Here is an 18131-nt window from a genome sequence, read left to right on the forward strand (position 1 = left end):
AGAACAACAATCAGTAAAGATTGTCTCTAATAAATCAACACAAGATCAAAGAAAAATAAACAGAGATAGTAATCAATCGAATGCAGATGAGCAGAGTGAATTTCTTCTCAAACTTGAGCTGGCCGAAAGTCAACTATTGGTGGCTATTAGGGCATTGCCGAAATTCACACTAAAGGGGGTATAAATAGTCTTTTGAATCTAAATTCTAGTTAGATAGAACTAGGTTACTTGATTAGAGTTTTATTCTAAATAATACTCTTATTAATATTATCTATAATTATATCTAAATATAATAAATAATATTAATCATTGACAAGATAATAATTAGAGATATATAATCACATTAAATCTTCTAACTTATTTATCCCATAATTAATTTATCCATAGTTATAATCTAATTATAATTATCTAAATAAATTAACTAAAATATGCATATATATTATGTATATAAATCTGGCCCCCTCTATTGTTCATAATTGAACAATTTTAATCCCCCATACATTAATTACTATTATGTCCTCTTTTGGTTCCAAGTCTTATGTGTGGCCCATTAGGGTCTTATTGCTACTAGTCGTATACACCTGTTGAATTAATTTCCAAAATTATATTCAACCTTTGTATATCGGAATGAGTGCGTGGACTGTGAATAGCAGAACCGTAAACATTCCCCCAGATCTATAAGAAGACAGGTTGATTCCGTCGTTGACCTTTCCGTATTAGGTCCAGTATAATTCGATCTCTCATCAACTATATCCTCGAATGAATCTCATGACTATGGATAGTGTCAAGCCACATATAGCGAGACATTCATTTTACCTGTTTAGTTAGAGTTTACTCCGGATGGATACATTAAGTGAAATCTCTATTTCATCTCTTAATATATGACCTTGCAAGGATATGGAGTCAAATCTTCCACAAGCGATCCTTGGATATATCTCCTATCAATTAGGAGTGACAAGTGCTCAATCCAATGGTAACTATCCTGCAATTACTTCGTGTGATACCCAACGCATGTTCGCACACACCTCAGGGTCCTCCCTGTTATGGATCGTGTTTGAACAGAGTCAAAGTATCACATTTCATAATTCAGAATCACTAATTAACATTCCTTTGAGTCTGATGATTACTTATACCTACTAATACCAATATGATTAACAGGTGACATAGAATAGATCCATCCATCCTGTTATCTCAAGTCGGGTCCCCAATACTAATGAACTCCTTCACCGGATCCATGTAATTGTCCAGATATCTCCATATCTGAAGCTTGTGAGATCAGCTCTTTGTTCACAACAGAAGACACTATTACATGCAAGTCTCAATAGTATTATGTCAATCCCTATTTAAACATATTACTTGACTTGGAGTGGTTTTAAGTTTATTAGTTTATTATAAGGTTTGGTCTCACTTCATTCTGGTATGAACACTTTATAATCACTTTAAATAAACTTTAGGATTTTTCTTTTATTTAACTTATTTAGTTCTTAAAAGTAATTTATATAGTTGAAAAACAAAAACTATATCTTATTAAAACAAATGATAAAAGAACAATTCATTTACAGCTGGTTTATATCTTACAACAATTGACTATAGGATACTAAACCCTAACAATGTTCGCTACAAACCTATTATCACGTTTTATGTAGAGTCCAACTTAAATTCATTTGACAGCAGCAAAATGAGTGTTAAGATATACATCAAAGGCAATGTTGACTTTGGAATATATTACAAACCACTGAAATTTTATCAATTTATTGGTTTTTCGGACAATGATTGGGCAGGTTCAGAAGATGACATGAAAAGTACATCTGGTTATGATTTCAGTCTCTGTAGCGGAGTATTTTCTTAAATCTCAGAGAAGAACGAAATAGTCATCCAATCAACTGCAAAAGCTGAATATATTGCAGCATGTTCAGCGGTCAATCAAACAATATGGCTAAGAAGAATTTTAGCAGATATGGATGAAAGTCAAAACCAATGGACTAAGATATTTTATGATAGCAAGTCTATAATTGCTATTGAGAAAAATCTAGTCCATCATCGAAAACCGAAGCACATCAAAATCAAGTTTCACTTTGTTCGTGAAGCTGAAAAATAAGGTAAAATTAATGAGATTCACTGCGATAGTGAAAATCAGATTACATATATTTTTACGAAGGCACAACCAAAAACTGAGTTTGAGTTCCTACGAGCTAAACTTGAAATCTATGGGCAAAACATCGAGGAGGAGTGTTAAAAATGATTTTTGCCCATTGAAAATTAAAAATTAAAAAACAATTAAGAAGAATATAGACATTATTGACCCGTTGGTCATATGCCATATATTAAAAGGAAATAAATAGGAAAAAACAAACACATCACATGATCAATTAATGTTCGATAAGGCACCTCTTTATTTGTATTGGTAAAAACAAGTTTGAACACATTAATTAAGAATAGAAAAAAATAAGCTCACAAGTTGAAGTATTACACGAGGTGTAGAATGTAAAAGATTTGTTTAGTCAAAAGAGCTAAAATTTGAATAGTGCTTCATACCGAAATTACAGTGAATTTATATTGTATTGCGGTCTATAAATAAGCTTAGTTTTCAATTCGTAATGGTACAAGTTCTTAATCAAATTCACTCCAATAAAAATTGAGTTTTAGCAATATATTTCTTTCTTTCTAATCCTTTATTTTTCTGCAAAAAAAAATTATTATTTATACGCTTTAACTAATTAATTGTTTCCGCTAAATTATCTTCAACAAAAGTCACTTTTCGCATTTTTCTTGTTTCTTGATTTGAACTGTAAGAACAGTTGGTTGATTTCTAATCATCATGAGAAATGGTTTTATAAAATTGAGATGATGGATTCCCGAAGATAAGTAGATGTTTCAATGTTGTACTCCCTTCGATTCAAAGCAACACCTGATCCTGTACTCCGACAACACTCAGTTAGTGTTGGAAAAACATTAAAACTATTTTCTTTTTCTAATGATCCTTCAACTTGTTTTGAAGATCAGTAAGTTGGTCTGCAAACCAGTTTAGTTTACATAAGTGTTCAAGGTCCAATTACCTTATTGGAGAAAACTCTTGAGTGATGACTCTCTAGCTGACGTTCCAGTTGTTCAAGGTCATTCGATTCTGAAGTACACATTTTGTTCCGTGTCACAAAATATGATAGTAACTGTCAGAAATTAATATAAGATATATGATTGGATCTTAACTATCAGTTTGAACTTTTAGTCACTACACCAAAACCCCCATCAGACGACGGTTAGAAACCGTCGTCCCGTGAGATATAAATCTGTCACAAGGCTCGCTGCCGTCTGTTGCACCTTCAGACGATGGTTAGGTTCTGTCATTTGAAGATACTATACATGACATAAGCCTAGTTTCACACTGTCATATGAATATTGTTACGATGCATCTTTTTATTTATTAACGTCACCTTTAATGTCATCACATGACATACTAATAATTAAAAATGTCAAGTATCTATACGGGAAATTGGCATATTGGTATTCACGGTGATAGTTTTTATAATAATTTCTGTCGTAGTAACTTGTATAAGATGACATAGGTCTTAATCAATCATGTCAATAGATTTATTCTAGATGACAGATTCTTTTATTTTAATGTCTTTTTATTGTTGTTTAGATGATATTTTTTTAACCGTAAATGTCACTCATTGCCTTCTTCTTCGAATGAATCTGGAAATGAACAATAATCAAATGAACAAGAATTTATGTATATCAATGATTTTAATTTTATTAGAGACTAATGCTCATAATCTGTTTACATTTGAACTACACAAATTTCTGAATGTAGTAAGGTAAAAAAAATGAGCAATGTACATCTCCAAATCTGTCAATATGTAGTCAATCTTTCAAGAGGCGTGGTGGTGTTGATTGCAAAGCCAAATCCAACTTGATCTGCAGCATATCTAAGTCATCATTTCCTAGAATCCCCAAAGTCTTGATATCTGCAAAACCAATTGATGATACTCATTAATTACGTACCGTATATAGATAGACCTAATTAATCTCGTTTTACCCTTTCTCCATTCTGAGACCCTTCACTTACCCACCCACTATAAATATGAAGCGTTTAACAATTCTTAAGAGTCACACATGGCAACCTAACACTATACTTACTCTAGTTATATCGAGCATGGATAGACTTATAAGGAACCTCTATCATAATGTTGAGTTTCAGATTGCCCTACTCCGATATGAGGCACCCAGGTGGCTTGTCAATATATATGGTCCTGACCGGCGGTAATGGACTGCCGTGATGAAGGGCCCTCCAAACACCCCTTATGAAGGAGTGTATTCATAGTCCGCATGGACTTCCCTGTCGATTTCCCCTCCACACCTCCAGTTGTAAGAACATGCATAAACGTGTTAACACACATAAATCAGTTCATATATATACAAATACACTCTTGACATTACTATTATTCGTATGTCATATTTAGGACCAAAATTTATCATCCTAATATCGGTCCCTTGGGGTATGTTTCTATGCCCCAGCTACTTGATCGCCCTGCCCATAGTATTGCCACGGTAAGATGATGCTATAAATCTATGCATTTGGGGTCTAATTTATCTATTCATGTTTGGGGTCTAGTTTATCTACTCATGTTTGGGGTCTAATTTAATTTATCTATGCATTTTATAGCTGATGTGGAATATTTATGGACTGCTGGTAAAGCCCTTCATTGAGGGGCCATTTCCTGGCCGAGAGCGAATTGCTGAACGATACATCAGCAACAGGGCAGGTTATGTAGCAACTGCTAGGAGATGGACTGAAGAGCATGCAGGGGATATATGATGTGCAAATAGCAAGCAAGAGGGGCATTATGATGTGACGTGCGAATAGCGTACAATGGGGGGGGGCGTAATGTGCAAATAGTAAGGAGATTTGGATGTTGGGCAACCATTGAGTTAGATGGTGTGGACTACTCGATGGGCATAGAGCCAATCTTGAAGAACAGAATGATTACTGATTACAAATGTACTTGGTAATCAATCTGATCTTCAATATTGGCTCCATGCCCCGCCAGTATTCGACGCCATTTAACTCTAATGGTTCCCCATCATCCAGATATCTTTGGTTACCATCTGCACATTCTTAAAGAAATGAGATTTTGATGCCAAAGAAACACTGAGCTGGATGGTGTGGACTACTGGATGGGTATAGAGCCATTCTTGAAGAACATAATGATTACTTATTACAAATGTACTTGGTAATCAATATGATCTTCAATGTTGGCTCCATGCCCCTCCAATATTCTACTCCATCCATCCAGCTCTAGTGTTTCTTTAGCATCCAAATCTCCTTTCTATTCGTGCATCACGCCCCCCCTTGTATGCTATTCGCACGTCACATCATAATGCCCCCCTTCCACGCTATCCTTTTTTGATAGGCAATACAAAGTAGACAACTTATTCAAGTAGACATATATATGTATATTCAAGTGACGCATAACATGTTATAACAAGTAGTCAACTTATTCATTTATGTCTATTAAATTGAATCAGTTCTACTTCCTAACATATGTATATTCAAGTAACACATAATATGCTAAATTGATATGAAACATATGTCTATTCCTGAATCAGTTCTACTTCCTAAACAAAACATAAAACAAGCCAACATGCTTCATACATAGACACATAACACATAACATGCTAAATTGACATGAAACATATGTCTCATCAGCATAACTCATGTTAAAATAGAAAGGAATCAGGCAAGTTCATCATTTTCAGCTTTAAGAGTATGCATGATCAGCTACCTTCCTAAACAGAATATCAAGTAGACAACTTATTCGTGCATGTCTATTAATAGTATGCATGTATTGATATGAAACATATGTATATTCAAGTGACACATAATATGCTACATGCCCAATGAACATTCATACACAAACTGAATCAGTTCTACTTCCTAAACAGAATATAAAACAAGCCAACATGAAGTATGTGATGCTCTAGCCACAAGTTCATAACTTATGCTGATAGCATCGAAACCCCATCACCATTCTGAATGGTTTCAATCAGATAACAAGCCAAGTGGAAGATATATTATAAACCTATCTCATCAGCATAACTCATGTTAAAATAGAAAGGAATCAGGCAAGTTCATCATTTTCAGCTTTAAGAGTATGCCTAATCAGCTAGCTTCCTAAACAGAATATCAAGTAGACAACTTATTCGTGCATGTCTATTCCTTACTTATTCATAACATTTTCAGCTTTAAGAGTATGCCTAACATGCTATAACAAGCTTAGTCATAAACTTGTGTTGTTAGAATCACTATGTACCTGCCTAAAGCCACCACTATGTACCTGCCACTTGGATTGTACAGTTCATGATGAAGTTAGCATGGTGATGAAGTGTATGATACTGTCACCACAAGCTTAGTCATAAACTTGTGTTGTTAGAATCATACAACTTCATCACCATGTTAAATACTTTTCCATAAGCATAACAAGCCAAGTGACATGATACATAGTAATGGAGATTTAAGTTGACCATATGAACATTCATAGCATAAGAGTATTGCCAATCACAAAGAACATTCAAAGCTTTAGAGTATGCGTAATCAGCCACATGCGTAATGATCATTCATACATAAACTCTATGAGTCTTAGCTTCCTAAACAGTTATATCTTACCAATCATTTCATCATCACGCACAACATCATACATATATGTAATCGTTCAGTTCAAACCCACATAACAATATACAGTAAAACCTTTATAAATTAATACTCGATAAATTAATAAACTCTTTAAAATAATAATTTCTTCCGGTCCCGATTTGGGCCAGTTCAAAAAATGATCAATTTTAATAAATTAATAAGATAATAATTTTCTGGAACAACCCTTTATAAATACCTTGTATTATTACCTCTATAAATTAATAATTTCTCAAATACATATGCGAAATATATATAGATATATACTTAGGATAATTTAGCAAAATATGAATATATAGTATTTTGTTTTTTCTTGAAACTTAAATCTAGTTGAATTTCATCTCTAACTATTCTCAATGCATTCAAAAGTTCTAGTATATCCTTGTCAAATTGTAACAAAAAATTGTAAAGAGTGGATGATGCTATAATTGTTTCTTTTCTTGTGACTGGTTTCAAAGGTACCGAATCATCATCAGCTTCATCCTTAATTGAATTTTGCATTACACTCGGCACAATTTCTTCTAAACTTTGGACTTGTGATCATTCATTGTTTTCACCTGGATAATCCAATATTTGATTGACATCCGGTAACCAAGCTGATCAATCATTTCTTCAAGTTAATGAATGTCTTCTTTAGTGGTTGCTTCCTCTAAATTCGTTGTGACAGATTCATCCCATGTACGAATTTTGCAATGTTTGAAACAATTTGCTATTGTCTCTTGTTTGATATCTATTTTCCAAGATGAGACTGCAAGATTTATCGCATCTAACACATTAGTAATTCAATGAACTTCAATATAAATTTATATAGTATTTCATTAACTATGATACATTGAATATTTTTAACATAAATACAATGAACTTCTAAGTTCAATTAACTTATATAATGCACATTTAATTTGATTTGTTCATTGATTTTAGACAAAAACTTTATTTAAATTAGTAATTTAGAATTTATTTTTAAAAAAAAATTAAAATCACTCTATAAATTAATAATTATTAATTTATCGATTAATTAATAACTCTATAAATTAATAAAATTTCATGGTCCCAACATTATTAATTTATAGAGGTTTTACTATATATATACTCAAAATCAGACTAGTTTCCTAAATCAATAAGTTCTATGTTCATATACATACACATACTCATTCAGATAACAAGCCAAGTGGAAGATATATTGCAAACCTATCTCAGCAGCACCACCCACAACAACATCATACATGCAACCAATCAGTTCAAACCAACATAACAACAATATATACTCAATAAGTTAAAGAAATCTTCCCATATGCTAAACGCAAGAACTGATTGACAATCTCTTCGGTCAGTCTTCACATGTAGCATTCCTACTATTCCTGCAAATATTATGTTCAAATAAAAAGAAATCAGAACATAAAAAAAAATAAAGACCCAAGCTTTTCAGCAGTGAATCTAACAATGAATACAATAAAATCAGTATCTAAGCAAGAGATCTAACCCTTTAAATCATAGGTCTGAAAATCAATAGATCATTATTCCTGCTGCTGAAATCGACATACACAAAAGTAAATCGGATGAGGAAAAGAGAGAGTAAGGAACAATGAAAATCAATAGATACTTACCAGTACCGTCTTTCGAGCTGACTCTGATTGCATGACTTTACCATGGAGATAGAGAGAGATTAGAGGGGATCAAGATTGCGTAACCTAGAAAATGGGGTTTTGGGTGAGAGACAGGCTTTTTATACGAGCTGAAATTTCAGTCAAACCATCCAGCGCCTAAATTTGGTATATGGCCGCGTAAGTGAAATTTCGTTTGCCGCTTTTTTTGTTTTCCGTATACAATGACAGTCATTTATTTCAAGTGTCATGTGATGAGTAAGTGAAATTTAACAAAAACGCGTGTTTTCTTTGAATGACATGCTTCTGTAATTGTAACGTCATCTGAGAATCGAGCGCATTTTTTATTTCGCCTTCAGATGACATAAAGTTAAAATACTATCACGAAAAATATTCAGACGACACGAAAACAAATGTTTGTCATGTATCTTGTGTCATGTGAAAGGGAAAATGGCATAGTGAGTTCAAACAGTTCTATGATATGATATGTAAGCCTTTTGGACCAAAAGGTCCAGGGTCCAAATCCTCACAACCTCGTTAATTTGTGGAATTTAAAAATACATGGTGGGATGGACTGTAGGGTGTGTCAGAGATTAATATATGATTGGCACGTCACTATCAAACTTTTAGTTCAAATGTTTCCACATTCCATTGATATACCATTTTTTTAGTTAAGGATTTGATAAATTTGAACCATTTATATAGCTCAGCCACAACTAAAGAAAAGGGTCAAAAGACCTTACTCCAATCAAATGATTTCTATCTAATTTTAGGTGTAAACCATTTTATGGCTAAAAACAAGTGATTCTATATATAGCCAAATATTTTGCTTATCTATATTAAACATTTCTATGATTACTTCACTTAAATTACTTTCTTATCAACAACCATGGCCTCTGCTACTTCAATTTCCCTCCTCTTCTCCTCCATCCTACTCTCTGCCACTACTTTTGTCAATGTATGGTACTTTTTGTTTTACTATTTCTTTGTTTTACTGAAAAATATCAGTCCCTAATTCTAACTTTCATTTTACATTTTGATGCAATTTAGGGTCAAAACTTCGACGAACAGTTATGGTGTGTACCAAAAGCAGGTACAAATAACCAAGCATTGCAAGCGAATCTAGATTATGCTTGCGGATCTATAGATTGTAAGGGTATTCAGCCTGGTGGTTCATGTTATGAACCAAATACAGTCAAAGATCATGCTGCTTGGGCCATGAACACCTTTTATCAAAGCCTTGGCAAAAAAGATTCTGATTGTGATTTTAAAGGCACTGGAAATCTCGTTGTTAGTGATCCAAGTATTTTTCTTACCTTCTTTTCAATTACTACTATTTTATTTGTAAGTTTTATTCCTAGTAGGTAATTAATTATTTCCTTTCTTGTGCAGGCCCTGCAGGCTGTAAATTTGTTGACGGAAAGAACATGACAGGAGTGGTAATTTAAGAGATAATATTGTTTTACACTTATAAATGACTTTATGGTGGAATTCATATCTCTAAAACTACCTATCATTCCTCGTCTTTCCCATCATTGGGACAGGAAGGGCTCGAAATCTATTTTGGACCAAATTTTGATTGCTAGCCAGGGCCAGCCCTGGCTAGCCCCTAATTCTGCCCCCTGGTTATGATTAGTGAATATAAAAAGGGTGATTTAAACTTTAAGAGAAGTGCATTTATATTTGTAAATTCATTTAGATATATATGTTATCAAATTAGACTCTTCCAATACATTTTTTTCAAAAATAATTTTACAAACCTTTCATCTTCCGGTCTTATTCACCTCATCTTCTTCTTCAACCATCTTATTCCTAATGCAGCAGGCAATTTAAACTAAAGAAGAGCAAAGAACACTCTAAAGAACCATGTTTCAATCTAAGAACAACCAAGAAAACAAAAAGAGAAACAAGAAAAATGAAAAACAATTAGAAGTAAATTTTGAATGTGATCATTACAACTTACTATGAGTTCTCATTCTTAATAAAAAGCTTTGATTGATGATTTGAATCTTCATTTTCAGTTTTTCCTTTCCGCATTTTATTACATGGGTTCGCATTTTATAAAATGAGAATCCATTGGTTCTCATTTTATGATTGGTGTTGGCATTTTATGATATGAGTGCGAACCCATTTGTGGTTCTCATTTTATGATCAGGGTTTGCATTTACTAACCTATGTCTAGACTTCTTCTAAGATCTAGTTTTGTAATTTATCTATATAAAAGACCGTATAATTAAGGTCTAGAATTTAATATATAACAGGAACATAGTTAAATTTTCAGGTACTATTAAGAATTTAACATACTCTTATTTTTTGTAATGTGCTATTTTAGGCCGCAAAGAGATGGTGTGTACCAAGAGAAGAAGCTACAGATCAACAATTGCAATCAAACATAGACTATGCATGTGGAGCTGGTAGAGATTGTAAGCCAATACTACAAGGTGGTTCTTGTTTTGAACCAAACACTGTCAAGTCTCATGCTGCATATGCTATGAACACCTTTTATCAAACCCTTGGCCATCAACATTCTGATTGTAACTTTAAAGGTTCTGGCAAGCTCGTCAGTTCCGATCCAAGTAATTTTCTATCCTAGACTAATTTTAATTTTTTTTCTATGTCAAACAGTTCTTTTACAAGCTTCTTGACGAGTAAACATGTAATTTAAGATATCAGACCCGTGTTTGTAAACTTTTAAATTAAAGAATTGTCTTTAAAAATCCCCCAAATCGCGGAGTTTATTTAATTTTGTCCTTTCCCTAATTAATAGAGTGATTCTCTTTATTTGATAATGACAAGTTTTTTTTTTTAACCTTTTTTTTTTTAGGCTATGGATCATGCAAATATCTCTAAATTTCAGATGAATCTTCAGGCTAATATAATGAGACTGAATGGAGTTTTTTTATTTCCCCATTTTTGAGAGGATGATGCATTATATTTCTCCCTTTTTTGTTTGACTAATATAGAAGTAAATTGTATATTGTAATTTGTAAAAACAGCTTTTCAAACAGTATTTTGGTATTTAATCTATGGTTTAATTTCAGCTTGATGTTTTTTACTGTTAATGAGACAGAATTGTTGGCTGAGCTAAACCATATATATTAACAAAGAAATTGTTACATGAGTAATTCACCCTTTGTAATGATAAATAAAATCAATACTTCAATCTGCTCATATTTATAGTCAAATCCATTTGGCATGTAATTTGAAAGACAAGATTGTTTGATAGGTATAAATATATCATTGTCATTAATAGAGTCCTACACCTAATAGAATAAGGAATAGGAATTATGCTTTATTTGTAATGGTTGTACGGATTTAGAGAAAGATAAATAAACGAAAACGAAACACATATTTTACGTGGTTCACCGACGTTATGTTGGCTAGTCTACTGGTAGAAGGAGAATAACTTTTATTAAGAAGACGTAAATCAGATTACACATTAGGGTTTACATATATAAGAGAGTATTTATAGTACTCAACCAATCCTAAACCGATTTGGGACCCTAAGACATCGCTTCCAAGTAGAAAATTGAAAACCAATCCTAATCCAAATAGGAAACTAGATATACTGTCGGGTCGGGGGCGCATCAGATCATCTTTAATATGGTATCAAACCTGCAATCCGGATTAAACTTAATATTTTTCTTTTGTGTTGGAGATATTGTGAAAATTTAGCCGAAGCAATTAATTAATCGCAGGGCATAAATCATATTTTGTAAGAATTGATAAGGCCTTAGAAAGGAAAATATATTGTTGAATCTGAAACTTAATTTAATTGTATTTTACAAACGGAAACAATAACAATTTAGATAATTTCACGTATAGCGTAAATACATTAAAAGACTTATAACTCATCTTTCACTTATCCAACTGAACTAATTCTGATTTCATTTTATCCTAGACTCATATATGCATATCATACTAAAATTTTATAAAATGTTCAAGTATACATAAGTTTTTACAAAATTTCTCTTTGGGTCTTATTTTAAATACAAATATTTGCCTGTAGAAGTTCCACGAAATCACTCATAAATAAAACGATATAACTCGAAATGATCTGATTCTTTTTCCTACTTAAACTAGACAAACAGAAGTATAACATATCCAAAATTTAAAATTTTATGAGCTCTGTACAATTTCTAATCGAATTTATAATCTGACCTTGTGTTAACACATAGGCAACACAGCACATATGAAATTCTTTCCTAGTTATATCATAACATACAAATTCAATACTGACCAAACTTTTCAGAACACTAATTAAGACATATATGAACATTTCTTATTTATAACACCTCTCCAAATGAAGTTTTTAAAGGCTTATAAAACGTACCAAAAGAACAGCTTCATGTATAAGATTCAACTTAGAGCTAATCTAAGAGATTATATCTTATCTCCTAAAATACTTAACCAAATTATATGCAACAAATTTTAGGGTTTACGTAAGACATAGACTCAAAACTTTCTCTTCTTCAACTTCCTCAAAATCACTTTCCAAAAATATAAAATAATTTGTGCAAAAAGACGTCTAAGCATACCTTTCTCGTCTTCTACTACTCTTCTTTTTCTTCTCTTTTTCTTCACTTTCTCTCTCTTCGGAGTGTTTTTCTCACTAAAGTTCTGGATATTTTGACATAGAACAACCCATCTAACCCTTCTCCAAACCTATCTAATGGTCTTGGGTAGATTTCCCCTTTTCCCCATATATATATCTCTTATTATTGCAATCATATAATTTCCATCACACTATATATCATTATTACTATTAATATTATTAATATTATTATTATTATTATTATTTTATTAGATCTGAAATTATATATAATATTATTTAAATTATAAATTTAGCAAATTACACTTTAGTCCTTATAGTTTTAAGATTATTCAATTTAATCCGTATACTTTAAAACACACTTAAACATCTATTATTGCTTAAGAAAACTGAAATTTCTTTTATCTAATTTTTTTACTAAAACGTATATAGTCAGTATCTGTATAGTGATCATGTCCATGGTTTTAGTATCCTAATTAATATGGGTAAAGCATGGCAGCTAATCTTGCTTTTTCATGTCTGTTTGACTTAAAAAAACAATGTAACAGGTATTCGATCATGAGACGTTTTCGACTAGTGACATAATGGGAGAAGGAGAGGTTGATATCCAACCACTAATAATGTTAGCCATCGCATTTGGGGATCCATAAATGTTTGAAGATATGTAAATTAGAAAATGGTTGAAACCAAACCATAAGCACTTGTAGATTATATCAATTTGATTTGTAACACTTTCTCGTCTTCCTTTACTTTTGTACTACTGGTTTGTACCATTTTTATTTTTTTTTTATTAAAGGCTGGTTATCGAGGAGGAGCCGAAGACGGACATCCCAGTTATACTGGTACCCCCCGACCTGAACCCCATGGCCCCCGAACCAATATTATTAAAAGAATAAAAAAAACCCGAATACAAAAGAATGAAAGAAAAAAATACAGAACATGATCAAGAGAAACGGTAAGAGCACCGTCCTCCCCTATTGTGAAGAAAAGCTGATCCACAAAAGCCCGGAATATCATCCCACCACGTAAAACTAGAAGCCGTCCATCCAGAGTTTGCAAGCGAGTCAGCAACCTGATTGCGTTCGCGAAAAATATGAGAAATAACACAGTTCATAGATTCAACATGTTACAACAATTTAACCAATTCTATCTAATTACCTAAGGAACTGATGTGGATTTGGATTTGAGCATGTGCACTACGTACATAGAGTCGCTTTCAATCCAAATCTTCCGCCAACCTTTGTTGTAAGCCAAATCAATAGCATGAACAGCCGCAGACAGCTCAGCAAGGAAGGCAAATGAACTGGTGATTGGAAAAGCAAATGCTCCTAGACACAAACCAGTATTTGAGCGAAAAATTCCTCCGCACCCGGCTGGTCCAAGAGAACCCGAGACAGAGGCATCCGTGTTAATCTTCGTCCAATCCCTTGGAGGAGGCTGCCAAACAACCGGGATGATTCGCGGCCCTTTAGCAAGCCTTTTAGGAATCCGAGCTCTCCCAAAATTTGTGTCTCCACTAGCGAATTCCATGTAGTACCCCGACCTGTGTGAGAAGATTCTCTCAAGGCTCTCCAAACGCGTCTTAAAACCATTACTGTTACTAGTTTTTCATCCTAAAAAATGCATCTATTCCGAGTAATCCATAACACCCAAATAGAATTTCCAATTGCAGCTGCCCATAATTCAGAAATTTGAGAGCTAAAGCGCTGAACAATGGCATCACTTATGAGAGTTTTAAGTTCCGAGCTTGTGTTGATCCGGCGTCCAAACAACAAGCTAATACCTTGCCAGATAATTCTAGCAAACGGACAAGTGACGAAAAGATGATCAATCGATTCCACATCAGACAAGCATAAGCTGCAGCGCGAGACAATAGAACATCCACCTAATCTCAGCTTATCGTGAGTAGGCAAAAAGCCGAGATAGGCACGTGATGGGCGTGGCGCCTAGTGTAGAGCTTTTCCAATGACGAAAATGTGTATTGCGGTGAATGTGCTATAAATATGGATCTGATCTTTTAAATGTTCTAACTCCACTAGACACTACGGCTACTTAGGGGAAAGTGTACCCCGTCGTATCAAGTAATAATCCGGTTAAGACCGGGTATCGAATCCACGGGATTTATAAGTACAAGTATTAGACGACTCGGTTTCGTATGTTATTTAAGCGGTGATTACTTTGGGGTAAAGTAAGACACAACTACACACTATCCCTAACTATTGGCGATACAGATTTATGAAGCTAAAACCCTATGAAGTAGGATGAATAACGATAAGTTATAACCACGATAAATAACGACTCTAAATGTATACGGATAATAGTTTACTCTTGTAAAGATGACTAAGTGTAGTAGGACCGACCCGTAAAGCTCTTAGAATACGTGATTCCTAGTCAAGGCGTGTCTAATGCGGGGGAATTAGAAACTAGGGCCTGTAAGTTCCGTGGCTTGTCAATTCCTACGGTTTCCGGTTTGTCACTTCCGGTAAGGCAACACCTATATAACTCCATAAGGATAGCCCGAATGGCGGCAAAAATCACGTTCTCCTACACAATAATCAATTACGAATATCAAAACAAGTAATAAACATCAACACGTAAAGGGAAATAGAGATTATGAATCATAAATTATAAATATGGGAAGTGAATAGATGAAATACAACCAAGCCTAGTACATAGGAAGAGTATAAGCTAATTAGTAGGTAAAAAGGGAGAATCCGCCCTTGGAACTAGCTAACCGGACTCAAAGCCGTCTCCTAGGTCGTGGAGGTGAAACTCTCGAGCTTAGTGACGAGTGATGGGACGAAATTTTGATGGAACGCCGGAACAACCGAACAAGCTCTCGAGGGGGAGAGTTTAACTACAAAATCTGAATCTAAATTACAATAATAAAAAAGAGTATAGTTTTGCTCTCTAGTGTGTAATTGGTATGAAATGAAGTTCAAGAGCTTCCTATTTATAAACATCAAGCAAGGGCAATGTTGTAACTTCTCAAAGAACAAGTATGGAGCAACATTATTTGGTGCAGAAATCCCATGATACGCCCCGCGTAAGGTGGTCTACGCCCCGCGTAAGTGCCCATTCCATCAGAAATCTCCTGCATGTGGACCAAATCCATGTCTTGTTGTCTCAAGCACGCCCTGCGTAGCTGAAGTACGCCCCGCGTGTTTGAGTCTCTGAAGTTTTATTGCTTGAATTGGAGCTTTTACGCCGTGCGTAGCTGAAGCACGCCCCGCGTAAATGACTCTCTGAGTTTTTATCATTGAGGAATTGACTGGCACGCCCCGCGTGTATGGTGATACGCCTCGCGTATAAAGAGTTGACTCAAGGAGACAGTGCAGTCTGACTTTCAGGATTAGGCCAATTATTTTCGACATGTGTCATACGCCCCGCGTAGGGTGGCATACGCCCCGCGTATGCTGAGTCAATTCCACATGGCGTCTACGGATAAGGCAATAATTGCTGACACCATGTTTCACGCCCCGCGTAAAGGATGAGATGCCCCGCGTATTTGAGTAAATTTTTGCTTTTTGCTCGTACCTGAAAGAGAAATCTTGCGAGTCGAGTTAGCTTGACGTTTTTATTTCCTAAACTAGTCAAAAACACGGAAAATTAACTGAAAGTACAAAATTTATTTTTATTTCTTTATTTTATCAAAACGCTTTATTTTTGTAATTAAACTTATTTATTTTATCCAAAATCAATCCGTAAATCACGCTAAAAGATAGGGGTAAAATACCCCTATCAAACCTCCTCGGACTTTAAAGTTTTACTTGTCCTCAAGTAAAAGAAATCGAAAGACAAGGGATTGAGAAAATTAAGAAACAACCCGAAAGTTGGCTTTGCCAAGTGCGTTATTTCAAAGTTATGGTTTTATGCAAAGGTTTCGTTAAGTACCTACGCAAACAATTGAGTACAAAACTTGTTTGAAACCTCCATGATCAAGATTAATAGGCAATATTAACGAGGGTTGATTATCTTTTGAGAGCCCGATAGTACCTCACCAAGGGATTTCGCTCTTACGATCAATTTTAGGTGGGCCGGTGTTTTAGCACTCTTCTTTGCACTTACTCGAGATCATGTTGAATTTGCATTTTCCACTAGTACAGAAATGCTCACTTGTGTCACACCTCTTGTGTCGCGCTTGAAGAGAAAGCGACACAACAGAGTAATTAGTGTCGCGCATTCTGTAAACGCGACACAACTAAGTATTATGTGTCATCACTTGTGTCATGCTTGAAGAGCATGCGTCACAAACGAGTTACTTCTTGTATCGCATGTCTTACAGTGTGACACAAGAGCAAGCTTGTGACGCATTTTTAAGCTTGTGCCCATTAGGCTGCCTGCCAGTGATGAGAGCATTGAACCCAAAAGCAGAGGAAGGTGCCTGCTTTGAGGCAGCTTCTTCTCTAGCATTAGCACATAACAATGCTTTGAAAGCAATTCTTACAAGCCTTGAATATTTGCTAAAAGGGTTTAAATATTGCAACTCCAATTTTTACATTTGGCTCCACGACAGGATAACTAATCCCTCCAAATATGGTATGTACTGATTTAACTCCACACTTATTATTAGCTGATCCATAAGTAAATTATCCTAATGATTAATTATGTATGAGCAGGTTTTAAAGATGGAGTGAATGCTTGTTGTGGAAATGGAGCATATAGAGGTACACCAGAACACCATGTGTATTATCTCTGATAGTATACTTAATTATACTGATAATTAAGCATGTCTTACTTGGTTTATTGTTTTCTGGATCCATTTAAGAGATATCTCTTTATTCCTTGCTTATTTTCCCTCTTGACAGGGGAATTTTGTGGCTATATCAACAAAATTTTGAGAGATGATGAAGTCACAACTAAGTTTTTTCATATTCACCGTATAAAAATTCTGACAGGTTAGTATTTCTTTTCTGAATTTTATTTGAGGTGTTTAAATTAAGTTCAATTGAGATAGTTATTCACATAATATAACTGTGATAGAAAAATTAGTCTGATTCAAATATGATTGGGAACTTGCCAAACATAACTTTTTTATAGATTAGTTCCTAATAAAATTAGACTCTCGTATTAAAATCCGCAAATGCTATAAATGGATTTGTATTCTGAGGTTGCTGACAGCTGTGGGATCACTGGTCACTTGTTATTACTCTGTTTTCAGTTAACAAAATAATATAGTTAATTATATCATTTTAATGAAATTTTAATATCGGAGAGCTGTGTATGGATTTTCAGGCTGTTCATAGTTCACATCTCTGATTCTGCTTGACTTGCTAGTTTGAGCAGCAAA

General features: G+C 34.2%; 1 protein-coding gene across 1 annotated transcript; it reads left to right on the top strand.

Moving 5' to 3' along the window:
* The first annotated feature begins 9178 nt into the window (after positions 1–9178).
* On the top strand, positions 9179–10928 carry LOC136227258 (glucan endo-1,3-beta-glucosidase 12-like). Its single transcript, XM_066015919.1, has 4 exons — positions 9179–9247; positions 9340–9592; positions 9682–9728; positions 10622–10928. Exons 1-4 carry the CDS (start codon positions 9179–9181, stop codon positions 10880–10882), a joined length of 630 nt encoding a protein of 209 aa, XP_065871991.1. The 3' UTR covers positions 10883–10928.
* The last annotated feature ends 7203 nt before the right edge of the window (positions 10929–18131 follow it).

The sequence above is a fragment of the Euphorbia lathyris genome, chromosome 4, assembly GCF_963576675.1.
Source record: "Euphorbia lathyris chromosome 4, ddEupLath1.1, whole genome shotgun sequence".
Taxonomy (NCBI): domain Eukaryota; kingdom Viridiplantae; phylum Streptophyta; class Magnoliopsida; order Malpighiales; family Euphorbiaceae; genus Euphorbia; species Euphorbia lathyris.

What these genes read in the sequence shown, in the direction of transcription:
- LOC136227258 (XM_066015919.1), top strand. Translation starts at nt 9,179, where the DNA reads ATGGCCTCTGCTACTTCAATTTCCCTCCTCTTCTCCTCCATCCTACTC. An exon ending in CTGCCACTACTTTTGTCAAT is followed by an intron (nt 9,248 to 9,339) that starts GTATGGTACTTT and finishes GATGCAATTTAG; the next exon opens with GGTCAAAACTTCGACGAACA. An exon ending in TCTCGTTGTTAGTGATCCAA is followed by an intron (nt 9,593 to 9,681) that starts GTATTTTTCTTA and finishes TTTCTTGTGCAG; the next exon opens with GCCCTGCAGGCTGTAAATTT.